Source organism: Callospermophilus lateralis, chromosome 14, assembly GCF_048772815.1.
Source record: "Callospermophilus lateralis isolate mCalLat2 chromosome 14, mCalLat2.hap1, whole genome shotgun sequence".
NCBI classification, from domain to species: domain Eukaryota; kingdom Metazoa; phylum Chordata; class Mammalia; order Rodentia; family Sciuridae; genus Callospermophilus; species Callospermophilus lateralis.
The window spans coordinates 51,502,947-51,522,348 of NC_135318.1; the positions used below are offsets into that span (position 1 = coordinate 51,502,947).

The 19,402-nt window shown below is 32.5% G+C and overlaps 1 protein-coding gene across 1 annotated transcript in view; it reads right to left on the minus strand.

Annotated features, from left to right (window-relative positions):
- Vps54 (VPS54 subunit of GARP complex) overlaps positions 1 to 19,402 on the minus strand; it is an 87,233-nt gene that overhangs the window by 45,405 nt on the left and 22,426 nt on the right. The window contains exons 4-7 of the mRNA XM_076832503.2: positions 18,470 to 18,548; positions 16,077 to 16,111; positions 13,508 to 13,639; positions 9,633 to 10,018 (exon numbers count right to left, since the gene is read on the minus strand). Of these exons, the coding sequence (XP_076688618.2) occupies positions 9,633 to 10,018; positions 13,508 to 13,639; positions 16,077 to 16,111; positions 18,470 to 18,548 (632 nt within the window). The remainder of the gene's footprint in view (positions 1 to 9,632; positions 10,019 to 13,507; positions 13,640 to 16,076; positions 16,112 to 18,469; positions 18,549 to 19,402) is intronic.

The following is a 19,402-nucleotide window of genomic DNA, read 5'->3' on the forward strand; positions in this document are numbered from 1 at the left end:
AAAGAAATGGAAACAACCCAATTGTTGACAAATAGGGAACTAGTTATATATTCTTAAATAAAAAGTACACACTTTTGAAAGAACTGAAAAATGCTATATTCCCTACAGAGCAGTTTCCTAATTTTCATTATACACCCTTATGCAATTTTAATATCCACACATATTGTGTTTCTGTTTGTGTACTATGGCTCTTCAGAGGACCACAAACAGTTGTCATATCCAAGATTTTTTCCCACTCTTCAAGAATCAAGTTTTATCCTCATGGCGTGTTATCTCCCATTCAGAACACATGCAATAAAGAATGGTATAATATTCAGGGGGTATTGTAAGGCAAAAATAACAAGGTGAAGTATATACAACATGCTAATGTTTATCTAAGATGGGAGGAGAGACTGATGAATGGATGGATAAATATAAATTAAAACATTTTAAAATAGAGACTTATGAGCCAAGTACAATGGCACAAGCCTGTAATCCCAGTGGCATGGGAGGCTGAGGCAGGAGGACTGCAAGTTCAAAGCCACCCTCAGCAACTTAGTGAGTCCCTAAGCAACTTAGTAAGACCCTGTCTCAAAATGGGGGGGAAAAAAAAGGCTCAGATGTGGGTCAGTTGTTAGGACAGTTGTGGGTCAGAATTGTTAGATCTGAGATCATTCTATGTATGCTAGGTGATAAAACAAATGAGGAATTATGTTGGTATCATTTGGCATTACAATGTTAAGCACCCCTGGGTTCACTCCCTGGTATTAGGGAGTAAACAAATAAATAGATAGACAGACAGACAGAAACTTTTGGAAGAGGATGGGAAGGAGGAGACAAGGGACCCTGATAAAAGCTAAATTTCTCTCAATATTCTTTGTTTTACAGATTTTACCTTTGAACATGTAACCATCACAGTTATAAAATACCACATTTATAAAAAATCTTTAAAAATCAAAGGCAATGAAACACATGAACTGTGTACCAGGCTGCAAATCCATTCAAATGAAGTAGAATTACTTCAAGTGAATTAAAAACAGGAATTTAACTATTCATCCCACATGGGAAATTATCTTAAGGAAAAGGAGGAAAAATCCTATACAGCAGAATAGTAGTCTCCTTATCCTCAGGTTTGCTTTCCATAGTTTAAGTAAGTTGTGATCCAAAAATATTAAGTGGAAAATTCCAGGTATTTAAAGATATTTAAAATACCTTTTAAACTGTGCACCATTCTGAGTAGCAAGATGAAACCGCACATTGTCCTGCTCCATCCTGCTTTGGAACATGAATCATCCCTTTGTCTAGCCTATCCATGCTAAGCACTCATTAGTCCCTTAGATGCTGGTCCAGTTATCAACTGACTGTAGTTTCACAGCACTGTGTTCAAGTTAACTCTTACATGGTCTATCCCAAAGACTACATCATTCACCTTATTTCATACCATCACATAACATTATATCATCTCATATCATCACAAGAAGGGGGAATACAACATTAAGATATTCTGAGACAAAGAAACATACATTCACATAGCTTTTGTTACAGTATATTGGTAATTGTCTTATTTTATTACGAATTATTGTTGGTTACTATGCCTAATTTATAAATTATCGTATATACATATATACGAGAAAGTTCTCATACACACACTCACACATGGAAAAAACAGTATATATTGGGTTCAGTATTATCTGTAGTTTCAGGCATCCACTGAGGATATTGGAACATATCCCCCACAGATAAGCAGGGGAGAAGGGACTACTATAATAATTGTTAGTTCTGAGATTATTCTATGTATGCTAGGTGATAAAACAAATGAGGAATTATGTTGGTATCATTCTGCGCTACAATTTTCAGACTTGTCAAAAGGAGATATCTATGTAAGATGGAAAAAGTAAAACCCTACAGACCTCAATGTAAACTGGAAGTATCTGGACTCTTTTTTTCCCCCATTAAAAAAGATACATTAAGGGTTGGGAAGGTGTGGCTCGGTCGTCATAGCGTATTTAGCATTAGGTGCTGGTTTTAATCCCTGCACCAAAATATTAAGTTAATATAAAATAACTCAAAAAATAAGAATGCAAAATTATTTTCTAGGTCTGTCCATCACCAAGGTTTAAAATAAGGATAAATTCAGTAGCAAGAACTCATTTCTAGTACTCAGATGGATTTCTAAATACTACTTCCCTCTAAAAGAAACTAAGGATTCTTAAGAGAAGCTAGAGAAAGTTTGTGACAGAAAATGTGTAATATGAATATGCTGTCACAGCACAAAGTAAAAATACTACCAAAAGGCTTCTCACAGAATCATGTAAAAAGGACTCAAGAACAATGTGTAGAATTTAGGGCAATGTAAGATGGACTCCACAAAAATAAAAACAGAAAATTTAAATGCTTCAATGCATATAAATCCATATATTTATCATAATTTTTAAAGATTCATCAGTCACCTTTGGATAATGGTAGATTTCCAATTCATTATTTCACCAACTGCAAACAGATAAATCAGGATAACCAAATATAGTGAACGGATGAACAACTTAGGGGTTTGGAGGTCATCCCCAACCACAGGCAAAAAAATCCAAAAACCTCGGGCTGGGGTTGCAGCTCAGTGTTACAGCGCTGACCTAGAATGTGTGAGGCACTGGGTTTGATTCTCAGCACCACACAAAAATAAATAAATAAATAAAATTAAAAGCTGAGGGACCAATCTTCCTGAGTAGATGGCCAGCTCCTCCCAATGCAACAAATACAGGGGGAAAGGGGGTGGCTTGCTTAAAACACATCCATACATACACACACACACACACACACACACACACACACACACACACACACATATACACAAAAATAAAATCTGTTAACTTTTGGGGGGGTAGTGGGGAGTATATTGGGGATGACATTCGGGGGCTTTCTACCACTGTACCACATTCTCAGCCCTTTTTATTTTCCATTTTAAGAAAGGGTCTCACTAAGTTGCTTAGGATCCTGCAAAGTTGCTGAGGCTGGCCTCAAAACTTATGATCCTCCTGCTTCAACCTTGTGAGCTACTTAGATTATGGCATGTACCACCCACGACATCTGGCCAAAAATCTATAACTTTTGACTTCCTAAAAATTAACTACTGATAGCCAGAAGTCTTACCAATAACATAAACTGCCTATTAACATGTATTTTCTACGTTGTAATATATTACATACAGTGAAAAATACATAAGAACCACACTGAGAGATTACTTGATAAGCAATTTACTAGAGAGACAAAACTGGAGACATGGCAATGATTATAGTTACACAGTGTTTTAAAAGGATAATGGCAATACTTGAGCTCACCACAATAGCAATAGGAGTTGGCTACAAAGTTATTACAGCAGAGAATCACTACAATTAATTTTATACACTTAGAATTAAATTCTGCATCTTTACATTTGTTTATATTTCTCTCAACTGTTCATGATGCCATGTAGTATGTTCATTCCATAAATTTTGATATTTTAAGTTCTTATGATAGAATTGTATATATTTATGGTAGTAAAGACTGTTTTCTCATATATTTAACACATTCACCACACACTTAGCATTTCTTAAGTTTCTTTTCTTTCTTTCTTTTTTTTTTTTTTTTTGGTACTTCTAGGCTAACACAGTCCATTAAGTTTTCTCCAATTGACATAAATATAAAAAGAAAAAAAAAAATCCTACATAATAGTAGCCCCATACAATTTATAAACACATATTGTTTAAGGGTCAACTGTAATTATTGTGGGGAAAAATCACTTTCAAGGAATATTTCAGTTAATAATGAAGAACATAGTACAGAATTTAGAGTAACACAATGAATGATAAGTCTAGGCAATATTCATCACATGGCTTGCAATAATAAAATGAAATAAAACCAGATATATTCTTTTTGATTTTAATACCTACCACTCCATATTAGGTACTCCTGCCAGAAAATAAAACTGAAATCTAATCAAGCCCTTAAATATAACTTCTGAATATAGAAAACAAGTGGAAGAACACATGCAATATAGGGACATAGTTGGCAAAATCCAGACTGTGTGTAAGACAAATAATTCAATTTCTTCAATATTTTTAAGGGGAGAAAATAAGAATGGAGAACTATACATCAAAAAACACTTGAGACATCTCAATCACACTATATAGATATTATCTGGATCCTTGATTCCAACCGTTAACAAGAATTTTGAGACAAACAGGGAAATGTGAACATTGACCAGCTATCTGAAAATGTAAATGATTTTAGTTTCTTAAAACTCCTTTTTTCAAAAATATATATTGAAGCCAGGCACAGTGGTGGATACCTCAGGAAGCTGAGGCAGGAGGATCACAAATTTAAACATATATGTTTATGTTTGTGTGTGTGTATAATGTATGTATATATAGATATATATGTGTATACACATGTGTACATATATTATGTGTATAGACATTTATTATCTGTACATATACATACATTATACATACACACAAAGAACAGCAATGAGATAGGATATAAATTTACATAAAACTTCAACATGGTTTGCTCCTCAAGTTGTTTTTAAGGAAATCATAGATTCTCTTTTACCATAGCTTGGAAGTCAACTCTCAGGTATCATCTCTGGGTATGCCTTCAACAAACTGCCTGAAAGGATTATGGTGAGAAGTCCATATCATTACATCTACTGACATTTAATCATCAAAATAATGAAATTCTCTGTCAATTCAGCATAGCAACTTAAATGTAAGGTTTTGGTTGACCTCTGATATTGTCTTAAATAACTTGAGTAGTTTCATTTTTATGCATTCTTAAATTTTGATTAACAACCAAGAATAGATACAAGCCTCAATATTAACATCCAATGTTATAACATCATAGGCATCTGATTACACATACAAATGTGTCCAAACAAATCCTTATACACAAAATCCAGAACTATGTTTGACAAACTTCATCTATTCTTCCTTGTTCTAATTATTCTTTTTATATTATAACAATAAATGCAATAATAATGACCTATGCATTTTAACCTTTTCAAAAATGTTGAATAGCAGAAAAATCTGCTGACAGTTCACTTTAAAAGCATGTAACCTGATAATTACATACAGTAATTTAGAGTGGTAACAAATCTACTAAAATGACAACTAAAATACCATTCTCTAAAAAAAGCATCCATACACTCAGCTAAACAAATTGGAACAATTACATACTTTCTACTTAGATCTGCCTCAATTCGTGTGTTTATTCAGATTTTCCTCTAAGTTACAAGATCAATAATATGATCTCAGTGCTGATTTTTTAGAGAAGTCTATCAATAAACTCGACAATAATTCTAGTTTTATCAAATAGCAGAAACTAACTTCTTGGCTTCATCCGAAAGCATATACTGTGAATATTTTCTTACTATAATGTTTGAAATTTAAATGATAAGAGACTATTTCAGGAACAAATAATATGCTAAATATCTTTTGATATCATCAATATTAAAAAATCTCACTGGGTGGAGTGGCATAAACTTGTAATCCCAGTGACTCAGGAGAGTGAGGCAGGAGGATCTCAAGTTCAAAGCCAGCCTCAGCAACTTATTGAGGCCCTAAACAACTTACTGAGACGCTGTCTCAAAATAAAAGGAAAAATTTTTAAAAAGGGGAAGTGGGTGAGCATGTGGCTCAGTAGTTAAGTGTAATCTTTGTTCCAAAAAAACAAAAAAACAAAACCCCTCAATTCATGATGAAACCATAATAAATGGGAGCCTAAAATTAACTGAATGTTTTTCATCGTTTCTTAAAAAAAAAAAAAAAAAAAAAAAGTTGGTGGGGAGTCTGGAGATGTAACTCTGGTAAAGCCAGCTGCTCAAGCAGAAGAATGGCAAATTAGAAGCCAGTCTGAGCAATATATTGAGGCCCTGTCTCAAAATAAAATAAAAAGGGCGGGGGTGTAGCTCAGTGGTAGAGTGCTAGGATGGTAGGCACGAAGCCCTAGTTTTAATCCCTAGTTCTGCCAAACAAAAAACAAAAAAAGGGAAAAAGAAGAACATGGTACAAAGTATCCAAATACATTCACTAATATCTTGGCTAATTCATACATTTCAAAAATATGTATTAAAATGTGTATGACACAGCTCTTGTCCAAGACATTAAAAAAAAGGACAATAAAATGCGGTAGACTGCTTATAAGATTTCCTTAGAGAGAACAAATAATGTCCTGAAGTTCAAAAGTCAAAAACCAAAGCTTACACAGAAATTAATTTTAAAGTCAAAAACTACATCAAAAAAATGAAGAAAACGAAAATTCATAAGCATTACTTACTACCCCTGAACTAGAAGAAAACAGAAAAATTATACACAAAAACATTTAAATTATTAAAAAAAAAAAAAGATTAGATTAGATTTGTATTTATGGTAATTTGATCATTGGAAGATCTTGGCATGGAAGTTTTCTTTTAAATCAATACAAAGAACATGCCAGTCAAAAGCAAAACTTTGAATAAGATCCATAAAAGAGACTACTAATTTAATCCAATAGAGTTCTCTGGTTGTTCTACTACAGGAAAGATTTCCTATCTTTTCTAAGATATGCCCTATAAAAACTACTAAAATCTGGTTTCAGGTATGAAGAAAAAAAAAAAAAAGGCAGGTGAAATGCAAGTAGAATACCTTTTATCCCTATGAGGAGAGTATAATTATTTTAGTAAACAAAAGAAAATACAGTTTATATCACTGCTACTTATAGTAGACAAGAAATCTATACTACACATTTCTCCTCACTGAGTAAATAAAAATATAAATGATCCAAAACTAATTGTTATATTTCCAAATAAGGTTAAATGGCCTGTAAAATATCTGTGGAACTATGCAAGAAAATAATGTTGATATTTAACAACATTATAACAAAAGTAAAGATAATATGAAGTAAATAATCAGATAGGATTTGACAGAAAAGTAAAATAAAAAAATCTATATCACAAGAATCCCATTTTAAACTACTTCAAGCATGAGTCGGTATTCTTCCTTCATTCACAAAATATTTTGAAGTACTATTTAAAAAAAATCATTTGTACATGGAGATGTTTATCTGAAGTTAGAGCCTCAAGTTCTGATACCAAATACTTTTACAATTATGACCATAATGGAACTGATATTTGATAGGCAGCTTCACAAGGATGCATGTTGTATAAGGACTCACTCACTGAGCTAAACCCTTAGCTCTAAAATAATTCGTGTGGTAAGTGTGTTTTTTTTTTAATAAAAATATTCTGTCCTTTGAGTTAAGGTACAAAGTCAGGTTCTGATACCAAACTTTTATACAGTTGTAACTGTAACAAAACTATCATTCAATAGGCAGCTTTACAGAAATGCATTACATGAAGAATAAACATTCTTTATACGTATAGGTTCTAAGGAAAATAAAAAATGCTTCAAGGGAAGAAAGGAAGGAAGAAGGAATGGAGGGAGGGAAAAAAGAAAAAGGAAGAAAGAAGGGCTGGGAATGTAGCTCATTAATAAAGTATGTAATTAATACAAGCAAGGCCCTGGGTTTGATCCCTAGCACCTCATTCACTCATTCAATTATTCAATCAATAAAGGTAAGCTCTTGAACTCAGAATAAATACATGATTATAAAATTTTCATTCTGTGGTCCGATAAATCATAAACTACTGGCAATGAATATCTGTGTTCTTACAATCTTTCAGATAGCTTTGTATAACTATACTTCTATTAAGCACAAACTTATAAATCATAGAAATAAAACTGTATGACCTTTTATTTCCTTTTATCAAGGAAAATAAAACTATGTTTGGGGCAAAAATAAGAACAGGTTTAGAAACTGTGTTTAGCAAACAAGCATTCAATCTTTGATTCTATTTCTCAGCTCAATACTAACCAGAAGATACTGACAGTAATATTCATCAACACAATATCATATAGTAAGTGACAAGTGAAAAACAGCTTTTGTCATTATAGAAGTCTACTTTTCTAAAGTAATGATAAAACTATTTACTGAAGGAAAAAAAAAAAAACACAAATGCATTACAAACAGAGAAAGATTTAAAATACAGAGGTAAAAGGGAAATCAGAAATCATTTAGTCACCCTGGGTTTCAGACTGTGGAATCTAAAGTAGGCTACAGAGGATGATGAATGACTCAAAACTGTAAAAATTTTATATACAGATGTTTTTATGAAAAGCTATTTTTATAGCTTTCAATAAATTCCCCAAGAGATTTGTGACTTGAATCTTCTGTATAAGTCTGGATTAGGTACCTCTCTAAAATTAGAGGTCTGTAGCATCATTAGTGTTCAGTAATATGTCCGTCTCCCTCCCACTGTCAAATTATAGAAAATGTTAGAGCAGAAAGCATCTCAGCTTTGTTCATGACTATAGATCCATTATTCTGCCTACAAATCCATTATTACATGACTGACAGATAATAGGTGCTCACTTGCACAAATAAATTCTTAAATAAAACAATGAATCAACTATTTAAATTTGGTCTAAATTAAAAAATGCTTTGTAGATATATAGTCCAACTATATAACCTTAGTCAATAAGAATTTATAATGGAATTAAAATAGTTAGTTTGGAGCAAACCTTTCCAGAATATATTGAGTATCTATTAAGTTATGGAGCACATCCTCTATAAAACGTATCTGTAGTCACTTAATACAGGTTTGGATAGGTTTTCCAGAATCTAGAAACTTCTACAACAATGGATGTCTGCTTGACTCACTTCTAATTAATTATTTATATATGGGGTGTGTGTGTATGTGTGTATAAACACTGACATGATTTCACATAAAATATCTAAAACATAAAATATCCATGTGTAAATTCAAAATCAAATTGTTTCTTAAAGGTATTTTCAAAGTAAAAATATATAAAAAAAAACTGGGTCTTTCTTATCACCACATGGTATTTCTGACAATATGAAAAACAGACTGCAAATCAAAAATGAATCTTCAAGCAGAGTGCAGTGGTGCATGCCTATAATCCCAGCAATTTGGGAAGAAGCTAGGGAAGAGCACACTGCAAGTTCATGGTCAGCTTCAGCAACTGAGTGAGACTTCTGTCTTAAAATAAAAAGGGCTGGGATGTAGCTCAGAGGTGAAGTATCCCTGGGTTCAATCCCTAGTATTGCCAAGGGGGGCAAAAAACTTTACACAATTATTTGATTTAAAACTCATTAAAGCCAGGAACACTGATGCATAACTGTAATCTCACAATGTGGGAGCCTGAGGCAAGAGGATTAAAAATTCAAGGCCAGCCTGGGCAACTTCAGTGATAAACAAAAAGGGCTGGGAATATAGCTCAATGATAGAGGGTCCCTGAATTCAATAGTAACACAAAAAACAAAACCAACAACAAAAAACTATTATAAAGCTTTTAAAAAATTAACTTAATTTTAAACATACTGGTATTCACCTCTCTACCTTCATGTACTATCTTGACATGAAGCATTTCAGTATTTTCAAAATGTTATTTTCATAGTTGTGACTGGTCTTGTAGTTACTGATATGAAACAAAAAAAATACACATTTTACTCTGAATACATCAATACACATTTTACTCTGAATACATTCACACTTTGAACATTAGATGCTAATATTTATACTTTAATGTTTTCTAACATTATTTCTAATGGCTTAATAAACATACCGAAAACTGTGAATGCCCTGAAGTTCCTGCTGTAGAACCTCCTGTGTTGTTGCTATTAAGTCCAATGCTCCAACAAATTCAGAAGTAGATAATAACACCTGCACTGTAGGCTGAGTTTGGTGTACAGTGGCCATTAACTTCAGTTTATTGTATACTTTAACACAATTATTTCTGGTAAGTGCCAGTCTTAAAATGTGTAGTGATCCTTCACACATTACTTTATCAATCTGTGCAATTTTATCTCGAAGCATTTTTACAGCTTGGGAAGTTTTCTTGAGGTAGTCCTGCAATTCATGTTGAGAGGTCATTGCATGAAAAAATGCTTCTGAACGTAGAGAGATCTGTTGAGCAATGTTTACTTCCACAATGTCCAGATAATGGCTCAGCTTTTAAAAGGGAAGGAAAAAAAATTATGGAGAATTATAAGTATCCAAATATTTTCTGAAAATGAAAGTAATAAAAGTCTTCTACATGTATTTTCAATTGCATGGTGTGAATTATTTGATTATGGGATCCTTGGAATCAGGGGCAACATGACAGAGAGATGAAAGGTGCAGCCCAAAGAATAATAAATTAACTATTAAAGAGCAGGTTATTGACCTTTCTCTGCTCCTGCCAAACACAACCCACCAAACACTCTAAAAGAAAAGAGTACCCCAAAGCTATAATTATAATTAAGGTTATAATTCTAGATTTAGAAATTGTAAAATCTGAAAGTTATCTTCACAAATATCACACATATCTAAGTAGATGACTAGTTTCATTGACTGGCTTACTTCTGTGTATTAGGAACAGGTATTTTGTATGTATCTAGTTTTTCTAATTTGAATAACCTTTGGATACAAATATAATTATTATTTTGCAGATGAGGAAACCCAGAGACATTAAATGACTTAAATTGTATAATTAGCAAGTGGCAAAACAAATAATCTGTCAGACTCAAAAACTGAAGCTCTTTCTACTATATTATGCTGCTTTGAAATGCTAAATAATCCATGAAAGACAGATTGGCAGTTCAGACACAAATTATAGGAAACACCAGAATTTGCTTGGATCTTTTCCTTTTTTTCTCCTCACATTTTTTAATCGATGCATTCTAGTTGTATATACTAGTTGTATATACACACACATTCATACATGCACACAACATAATTACATAATTGGGCCAATATCACTACCTGGATCTTTTTCCAAGGCTGCTTATTTTACATTTCAAAAATGATTATTTTATCCATTTATAAATTTTTTGTTTTCAATATACTGTTCTCCTAAAAGATTAACAAATTTCCTTAAACACTTAGCTCATGCATATTTAACACTATGATTCTTATAGTTATATATTAAACATGCTTTATAATTTTCAAATATAGACTTCTAGAACTTAATTTGTCCTTTCTTGCTTTCTAGCTGCATACGCCTTTGGGGATATATTATCATTCCATCTCTTCCATTTTTTTAACTTTTAGTTTTTTTTAATCTACGCTCAGACTCTAGGCACTATCTCTGAATATCTCTTAGCATTAAAGGGTTGATCGACTCCAACATTTAGGATTTAAATGATTAGAAGAGATTATTTAATTATTAAGACTGTTTCCTTAAAACAGTATCACTTATATCTTCAGTAACATTCTTTTAGTAATTTATTATAACATACAATAGATCACAAACAAAAAAACTTCTAGAGATTATGTCTTGGGTTTATACTCTTTGACTCTTGTTGTTTTCATCTCCAATAGAGCTGTTCATTTATTTACCTAAAAAAGCATCATGAACACAAATGTAGAAGGGTAGACTACAAATTCAAGTGGACACAAGTTTCATAAAAGTAAATAAAAAATGGATAGCCCATTTAGGACAGCGCTACTCAGATTGTAGTTTATAAGTGGCTGCCAATCTTAGACTGTTTCATAGGTCCAAGATAAAATAAGGAATTTTGCCAGAATGGAAATCGACTGTATCAGTAAGCACTCATCATCATCATCATCATCATCATCATCATCATCATCATCATCTCTGTTCTAGGGCTTGAATTTGGGACCTCACACATACTAGGCAAGTGCTCTACCACAGAACTACATTCTCAGTCCTTTTTTTCCCCTTCTTTTTCTTGCTTAATAGGAAGATTCTTAATGAAAGAAACTATGTGATTTGCATTCTGGTAAAAACCCCTTATCCCATCACAGGCCAGCACTTTGGGTAGCATAATATAGCATCCAGATTTCTTTAATTCTGGTTGTAGCATCTCTTCTCTAAATCTAGCAAGATAAATCAACTGTTGTCCATAATAGGAGATTGTAAAGCTGTTTTAGAATTGTCTTCCACTCCTAACAACAGAGCAGAATGAAAAGGAGTCAGAATGTAAATACTGCAAACCTGATTATGTGATGTACAAATTTTAAAATTTTTTCCATTACTTTAGCCATTTTAAATATTCAGGATGAAAAAAGTATTTAATTTCAATTTCAACTGCTTTTGGAAATCCACTGATCTACCTTTTCAAAAGCACAATTTTTTCATAAATATTATGAACAGTAAATATCTATGAAATACAAATATTTCAACAAATGCCATAAAAGAAACAATGTTTAAAATATTCCTAAAAGTATGTGTGTAGATAGACAAGATTTTTATTGACTTTTGTTATTGCTGTTAAGGTATTATTCTAGCAGGTAACCGACTTTGGACTGTGAAAATGCAGTCTGAGAGCAAGCTTGTATCAATAATTCCTGCACTTTGATCCAATTTACGAATGTTCTTACACAAGGAAAATCTCTTTATAGATGAAAATGTTGCCAAAGAAAAACTGAGTTCATTTTCATTTTTAATTGTGAAAAAAGGAATATTCATGATTCTTTTTTTTAACATTTTAATTTTTAGTTTTAGGTAGACACAATATATTTATTTTATTTTTATGTGGTGCTGAGGATTGAACCCAGTGCTTCATGCATACTAGGCAAGCACTCTACCTCTGAGTCACAACCCCAGCCTTCATGATTCTTTTCCAATATCTCTTTTGTTCTTCTCCCTAAGTTAAAAGTCTTCAGAGGACTGGACCTAATTTAAGAACAACCTTCCTAAGAAAAGCTTTCAGATTGCCAAGCAATGTCACTATAGTGAAACAAAGTAGTTTCTCATTTTAATAATCAGTCAGTTCAAGAAAGGCTCTAAACCAAGTGGTAGGAAAGAAGAGAGATCTAAAGTTTTTACCATAATTCAAATTTTAGAAATTCTTAATAGATTATGCTTAAAGTTCTAACTTTTAAATGACTTTCAAGATGTTGACTTCTGAAATATAGAACACTAAAAAATTTAAAAATCTATTGATTACTAATATGCGAAAAGCAAGGCTTTTTGTAAAGCTAAAATTACAATAGGAATATTGTATTTTTTAACCTAAGACATCTTGCTTCAAAATAATCATGATGAAAGTGAGGGAAAAAAATAGTACCTCAAGAAAAGTTTGGTTTCTGTACTTTAAATCATTCTGATAAAATTAGCTGATATATAACAATCATTTGGGATAAATGCAAGCAATTTCCTTCATTGTGTCATCTAATATATCTTTTCCATTAAAATCCATCAACTGCTATTTCTGATGAAAAGCAAATAGTAAAGTCTCTCCTTTTCCACAAGCACAACTTTTATTCCATTGAACCAAAATGTTATTAGTTTATCAGTTAAGACAAAAAGGCTTATGTTGACAGTAACAACAAAAATGAACTTGCCTAATGTATGCAAGGTCCTAGGTTTGACCTCTAGTACTACAGATAAAGAGAGAACTTAAAAGATGTAGAGCTACTAAGTAACTAAATCTGAATTCACTAACAGTATCACTTACCCAGAATGAAGTTTTTCAATATGGAAAAAGAAATTACCTTTTCTTGAAGCAACTTTGAGGAAGCTGCATCACGATTTCCTTTTCCACCAGCAGTATTAAAATGAGACCATGGTAAAACTGAATTAAAAGTTAAGGAATCGTCCAAGGCAAAATCTGGTTTCATAAAAATCTATTGAAAGAATACATGTTCCTCAGTTAGATGAACATTTTCTTTATTATCCCTTCTAACAATACAAGACCATCAAGCAAAAATCAACTTTAGCACGAACAGAAAAAGCAAATGATAATAGACTAAATTATTTATCCCAAAATCTGGATCAGAATTTTATATACACAATGTTTCAACAAGCTTAAAATGCTCATCAAAGGTAATGCTTGTTTGTTTGCCTTTACCAATGGGGATAGTCATTTCATTCCTACATGATCAAACTCACTAATGTAGTCCCACTAGGGACATAACAAAGGGAGATACTATACCTAAAATGTCTGTGTCATTTCCCGCTATAGTTTTTTTTTTTTAATGTTAAATATCCATTTTTCTAATTTTTTTTAATTCCTCAAATTTTATTTCTATTTTCTCCTATGCAAATTTTTTTCAAAATTAGTTTTTAGAATAAACAATCAAATTTAAAACTAAAATTCAATTTTACAAAGACTGTTCTTCTTTTCCATACCATATCCAGCTAGTCAATAGGACTTATCAATTGTATTTCCTAAATATTCCATGAAACCCCTCTCTCCTCTGTCTCCTTAGCATATATCAATTTAGCTCTTCATAATCTCTAGTTTACAGTAAGTAGTTATGTTACTGATGTTCCTCCCTTATCTATCCCCTGTATTACTCTTTTAAAATGTCAAGTATAATTTTATCAACTTCCCGCCTAAAACTCTCAGTGGATTCCCATGACCTGCAGACCAATTAAGAATGGTATCCAAACTTCATCTAAAAAAAAAAAAAAATCCCAAATAGTTCTGTGGGTCTTGTCTGTTCCTTTTATTACTTACACATTTTTATCTTCTTATGTTTAAGTATCTTTGTACTTCCTTTGGCTTAGAATGCCTCTTTTTGCCTATCTCCCTGGAGAATATGAACCAATCAAAAGACCAAATATATCTGTATATGACACAGATTAATCACCCTCACCTCTGAACACAGCATAAACATGTATACAATGTAAAATGTATATCTCTCCCCAGAGATCTACGTTCCTACAAGGTTAGATCATAGTTCATTAGTCAATGTACCCCTAGCACCAGGCACAAAACATCATTTAATCAATTTATTAAATGTCTTTGCAGTATTTAATCTACTGATTCATTTCACATATACCCAAAAACTAGTATGATTATGATTGGGAAAAAATCTAATCAGAGACCAAAGTAAATTTTCTAATCCATGCTTTAATATTATAATTAAAAGGACTGATTAGACAGGAGGAAACAAAGATAAATTACAACAGAGGTCCTTATTTCAAGGATATTCGGTCCAAAGAATGTGATAAAATATATATACAATTTACCCTCTATATCCTTGGGTACCAGATGAACAGATTCAACAAAATGAAGATCAAAAATAGAAAGAGAAAACTTCATCTATACTGAACATTTACCGCTTTTTTCTCTTTGTTATTATTCTCTAAACAATAAAACATAACAATTATTTATACTGTACTGGGTATTATAAGTAATCTATAGATGATTTAAAGATTACAAGAGGATATATGTTGGTTATACATTTGTCTGCTTAAGGGACAAATATATAAAAATCCCACAAGGAGAAGAATATCTAGGGAAGTAGATATCCTAGATAAAATGTTATGGGAATTTGGCAAAGGGATCAATTATTTTCAGTTGGGAAGAAAAATAAAGTACATAGGCAAAGCTGCCATTTTAGTAGAAAACTGTAAAGAAGTAGGTAGGGGAAGATGAGGAAAAAGTCTTCCAGACTGAGGGAACAGTGCAAGTAAAACATGAAGCAAGGAAAAAACAGTTTGGCTGAAGAAAACAAAATTGTAAAAATTGTCAGCAAAAGTTAGAAGTTGACTAATGGAAGCAAATCACAAAGGCTTTTAAATGACAGAATATTGATTTTATTTTATAGGAGTCAAAGAACTTTAAAACTTATCACCCTATTCCTTTTTCCATTATTCATCTTTCTATTTTTCTTATCCATAAGAGCAATTGTCACAGACCTCTTTGAGAATCTGATGAAAGCAATGGACTCTTCCCAGAAAATAATGCACCTATTATACAAATCTACAAAATTTATCACACCAAGAAAATCTCTTTTAATAATCTGCAGGGGTAGTAAAATAACAAAATTATTTTTCAGAATAGAGATTTGGATGTATTTATAGGTTTCACTGATTAGGTAGAAAGTCATGATGCAAAAGAGAAAAGAATACCACAAATATATACAACTTTTGTCAAATGTATTTTTCCTTAAAAAAAAAAAAAAAAAAGGTGAGAAACAAGAAAAGTGGAACAATAAAGCCCCAAAAGAGGCAAAGTGGTCCAACTGTCAACAGCCAAATAAAAGCTTCTTATTAGGTAAAATTAAAGACTACATGTTAAAAACAGGTACTCCCATTTTTAAGCTCTTTTACCTTAGGTACTTGCTCCAGATCTGTCCTGGATTTATCTATGGAAAAAAAAGGAAAAGAGAAAATATAATTTTTTAAACTTGTTTTCATTTTACCTCCATAAAATATATTTTGACAGATTCAATATTGTACTGGACCACAAACAAATAACTACTTAAGTTTCTTCCTTCATCAAGTATCCATCAATTAATATCATCTACAAACTTATCTACAAATGAATCTACTTTACATTCATCCAACTGATCCAATCTCAGATGAAGGACTCTTTCTTTTCTTCTTCTTCTTCTTCTTCTTCTTTTTTTTTTGTGTGTGTGTGTGTGTGTGTATATGTGTGTCACAGACTGAACCCAGGGGCACTTAACCACTGAGCTACATCCCAAGCCCATGTTATTTTTTCTTTTGAGACAGGGTCTTACACTAAGTTGCTTAGGGCCTTACTAAGTTGCTAAGGCTAACCCTGAACTTGTGATCCTCCTGCCTCAGCTTCCCGAGTTGCTGGTATTATAGGTATGTGCCACAGTGACTGGCTCCTTTTCATTTCCAAAGTTAACCTTTCGGTACTTGACTCCATCTCCTCCTGCTTTTTCTGTGAGCTTGCTTCATCAATTACCCTCCCTCCTTTCATCTTCAACTTCTTTGCTTCTATTAATTCTTGTATCTCTGTATATAAATATGCTCAGTTCTCTTCCATTTAAAAAAAAAAAAAAGATAAAACCTTAGGACTAGGACTAGGTTGAAGCAAGGGAGACAGCTAAGGTACAAAATGTAAGGAAGTATTCATGGTGGGGTTACCTAATGCCTCTCTTGCCTCCGCTAGTTCTGGCCCTAAAAACACATTCTTCCACTCTGTTCTCTCTAACCAATGCCCTATCTCAAATCTTCAAGTCATATCCCTACCAGTAGTCTGTATTTCTTTCTCTTGAATTCATTCCTTAATATGTAGTATTTAGGTTTTTGTAACCAATACTCCAGTCAAAATGTTCTCCCTAAGATCTCCTAACTGCCAAATTCTAAGAGACTTCTCAGTGTTCAAAATGATTATCCCTGAAGTATTCTCACACTATAGACTAATCATTCTCACTTCACTGAAACTCTATGTTTCATTTCTAAGGTATAATTCACTTATTGATTTTCCAATCCCTTTGACCACTTTTTTGTCTCCTTCACAAGTACATTATCTACTATCTACTCCTTAAATGTGATAGCTTCATAGCATTCATCATCAGTCCTTCTCACTATTCACATCCTCTCTGGATAATCCGATGCATGCCTTTGGATTCAACTACCATACTACTGTCCAGCACACTGTCTATGATACTGTCCACCATACCTATATTTCAGCCTGCATTTTTCTTTCCTGAGCTGCAGGTTGCCAACCAGACATGTCCTTCACTGCAACTCTGCAACTAAACTCCTAGCCTTCATCTCTTTAAAAATCTCTCCTCCTACACTGCCTCTCTTGTTAACTTGTACCGCTTACCTAAACAGTTGCGCAAACAAGAAACCTGGAGCTATCATGGACATTAAAACCTATACTTAGATCTCTGAGATATCTCTCTCAAAGATCTAATCCCCTTTCCATTTCCATTGTAACTGTTACTGGGACCACATCATTTCTCATTTGTATTACCACTTAAGACTCCAACTGTCTCACTGCCTCCACTCTTATTATCATTTAAAAATTCATTAGCCACAACTGTTTTCAGTGTTAGGTATAATTATAAATCTGACCAAGTCTGGTTAAAAATGTTTTGTAGCACTATACTGCCTTTAGAAAAAAATACAATTCCTCAGCATAGCATACAATGCTCTTTTAACCCCTGCCTATTGCTTCAGCTATATCTCTTAGTCTCAGTACAGCAAACATACTAGACTCTTGCACTCTTTGAACATGTTATGTTCTCTCAGTTCTATATATAAACTATTCCCTTTCCCTGAATGCTTTTTTCCCCCACATAATTGTTTCACACTAACTAGTTTAAAATACAGGTAATTATCATTAACTATGCCAAGCCTTTTGAGTTAGAAATGTTATCTGCACAAACTTACCACCACACCAAACTTACTAATTAATATACAGTGCAGCAATTACTGGTTTATTTCTTTGACCTTATTCAAGAGACAATCAGCTTCTTCAGGACTGAGAATATTTCTGAACTAACCTATTTTTGAGCAACAAGCAAAATACAAAGCACCATGCTATTAAACATTTGTTACGCTCAAGAATTACACTACTGTCAGACCATAATTTTTCTCTTGAAAGCTTTCAGAAAATAGGCTACAAAATTTTACTATAAATACAAATTATAGATATGACAGCAAGGTTCCAGAATTAAGATTTTGTTCATTAATATTTATGCAATGCTTTACTATCTACAAATAATACATTTTCATACCATGAGTATGTAAAAGAGTCCTGTCAAAGGTATCTTTAGGAGGACAAATATTCTTGCATCTCTCATGTATCTTCTCTCTCTAATCAAAAGATAATAGTTAGATAAGTAATCAATGCTATGAAGAAATATGATTATCCAAAGCATCAAAATGTTTCATAACAGAATACCAAAATATAAGCAAATTCGTTCTCTAATTTTTAATACATGAAATCACAAGTGCTCTAAACTTAAATACAAATAAGTATATACCTACACTTACATAATTATAGTAAAATCTCCATATATGGAATGAAGAAAGAAAGCAAACAGAAAATGTTTATTCACATAACAGAAATCAATTAGGATAATTTGTTTTAAATCAAGGAAGAAAACCCTAAAACCTCATAAAACCAGAGAGAAAGACAAAGAAATTAATCACTGTCACTTTGAGTTTAAACAACAACAAAAAAATCCACTCTGATTTAGGACTTAATGACCACATAATAACATTGTCATCTTTTCAGAGATGCCACCGAAAGGACACCTGAGAATAGCAAATATGTTGATAAAAAACCACTTGGCTACTGGTTCACTGTCAGTGACTACGGTACTCTTTTCCAAAGAGGCTGTACCATTTTGCAGGCCAATTAGCAACAAATGACAGTTCATATTGTTCCATGTCCTTGCCAATATTTGGCAATGTCAGTATTTTGGATTTCTGCCATTCTAATAGATATGTAGTGGCATCTTGTTTAAATTTGCAATTTGTAGATTCTGTATAAAAATATTTGATAGTGCTAAAAAAGAATCCGATATTATATGCATTAATGCCAATAATAAGGCCATATTTAGCCTACTTCCAAACCATAAAAAGAGCAAAGTAATCAAGTAAAATAAAATCAGCATAATTCAAATTAGACTTGTAAATGAAAGAGTACAAAAAAGAATACTTTT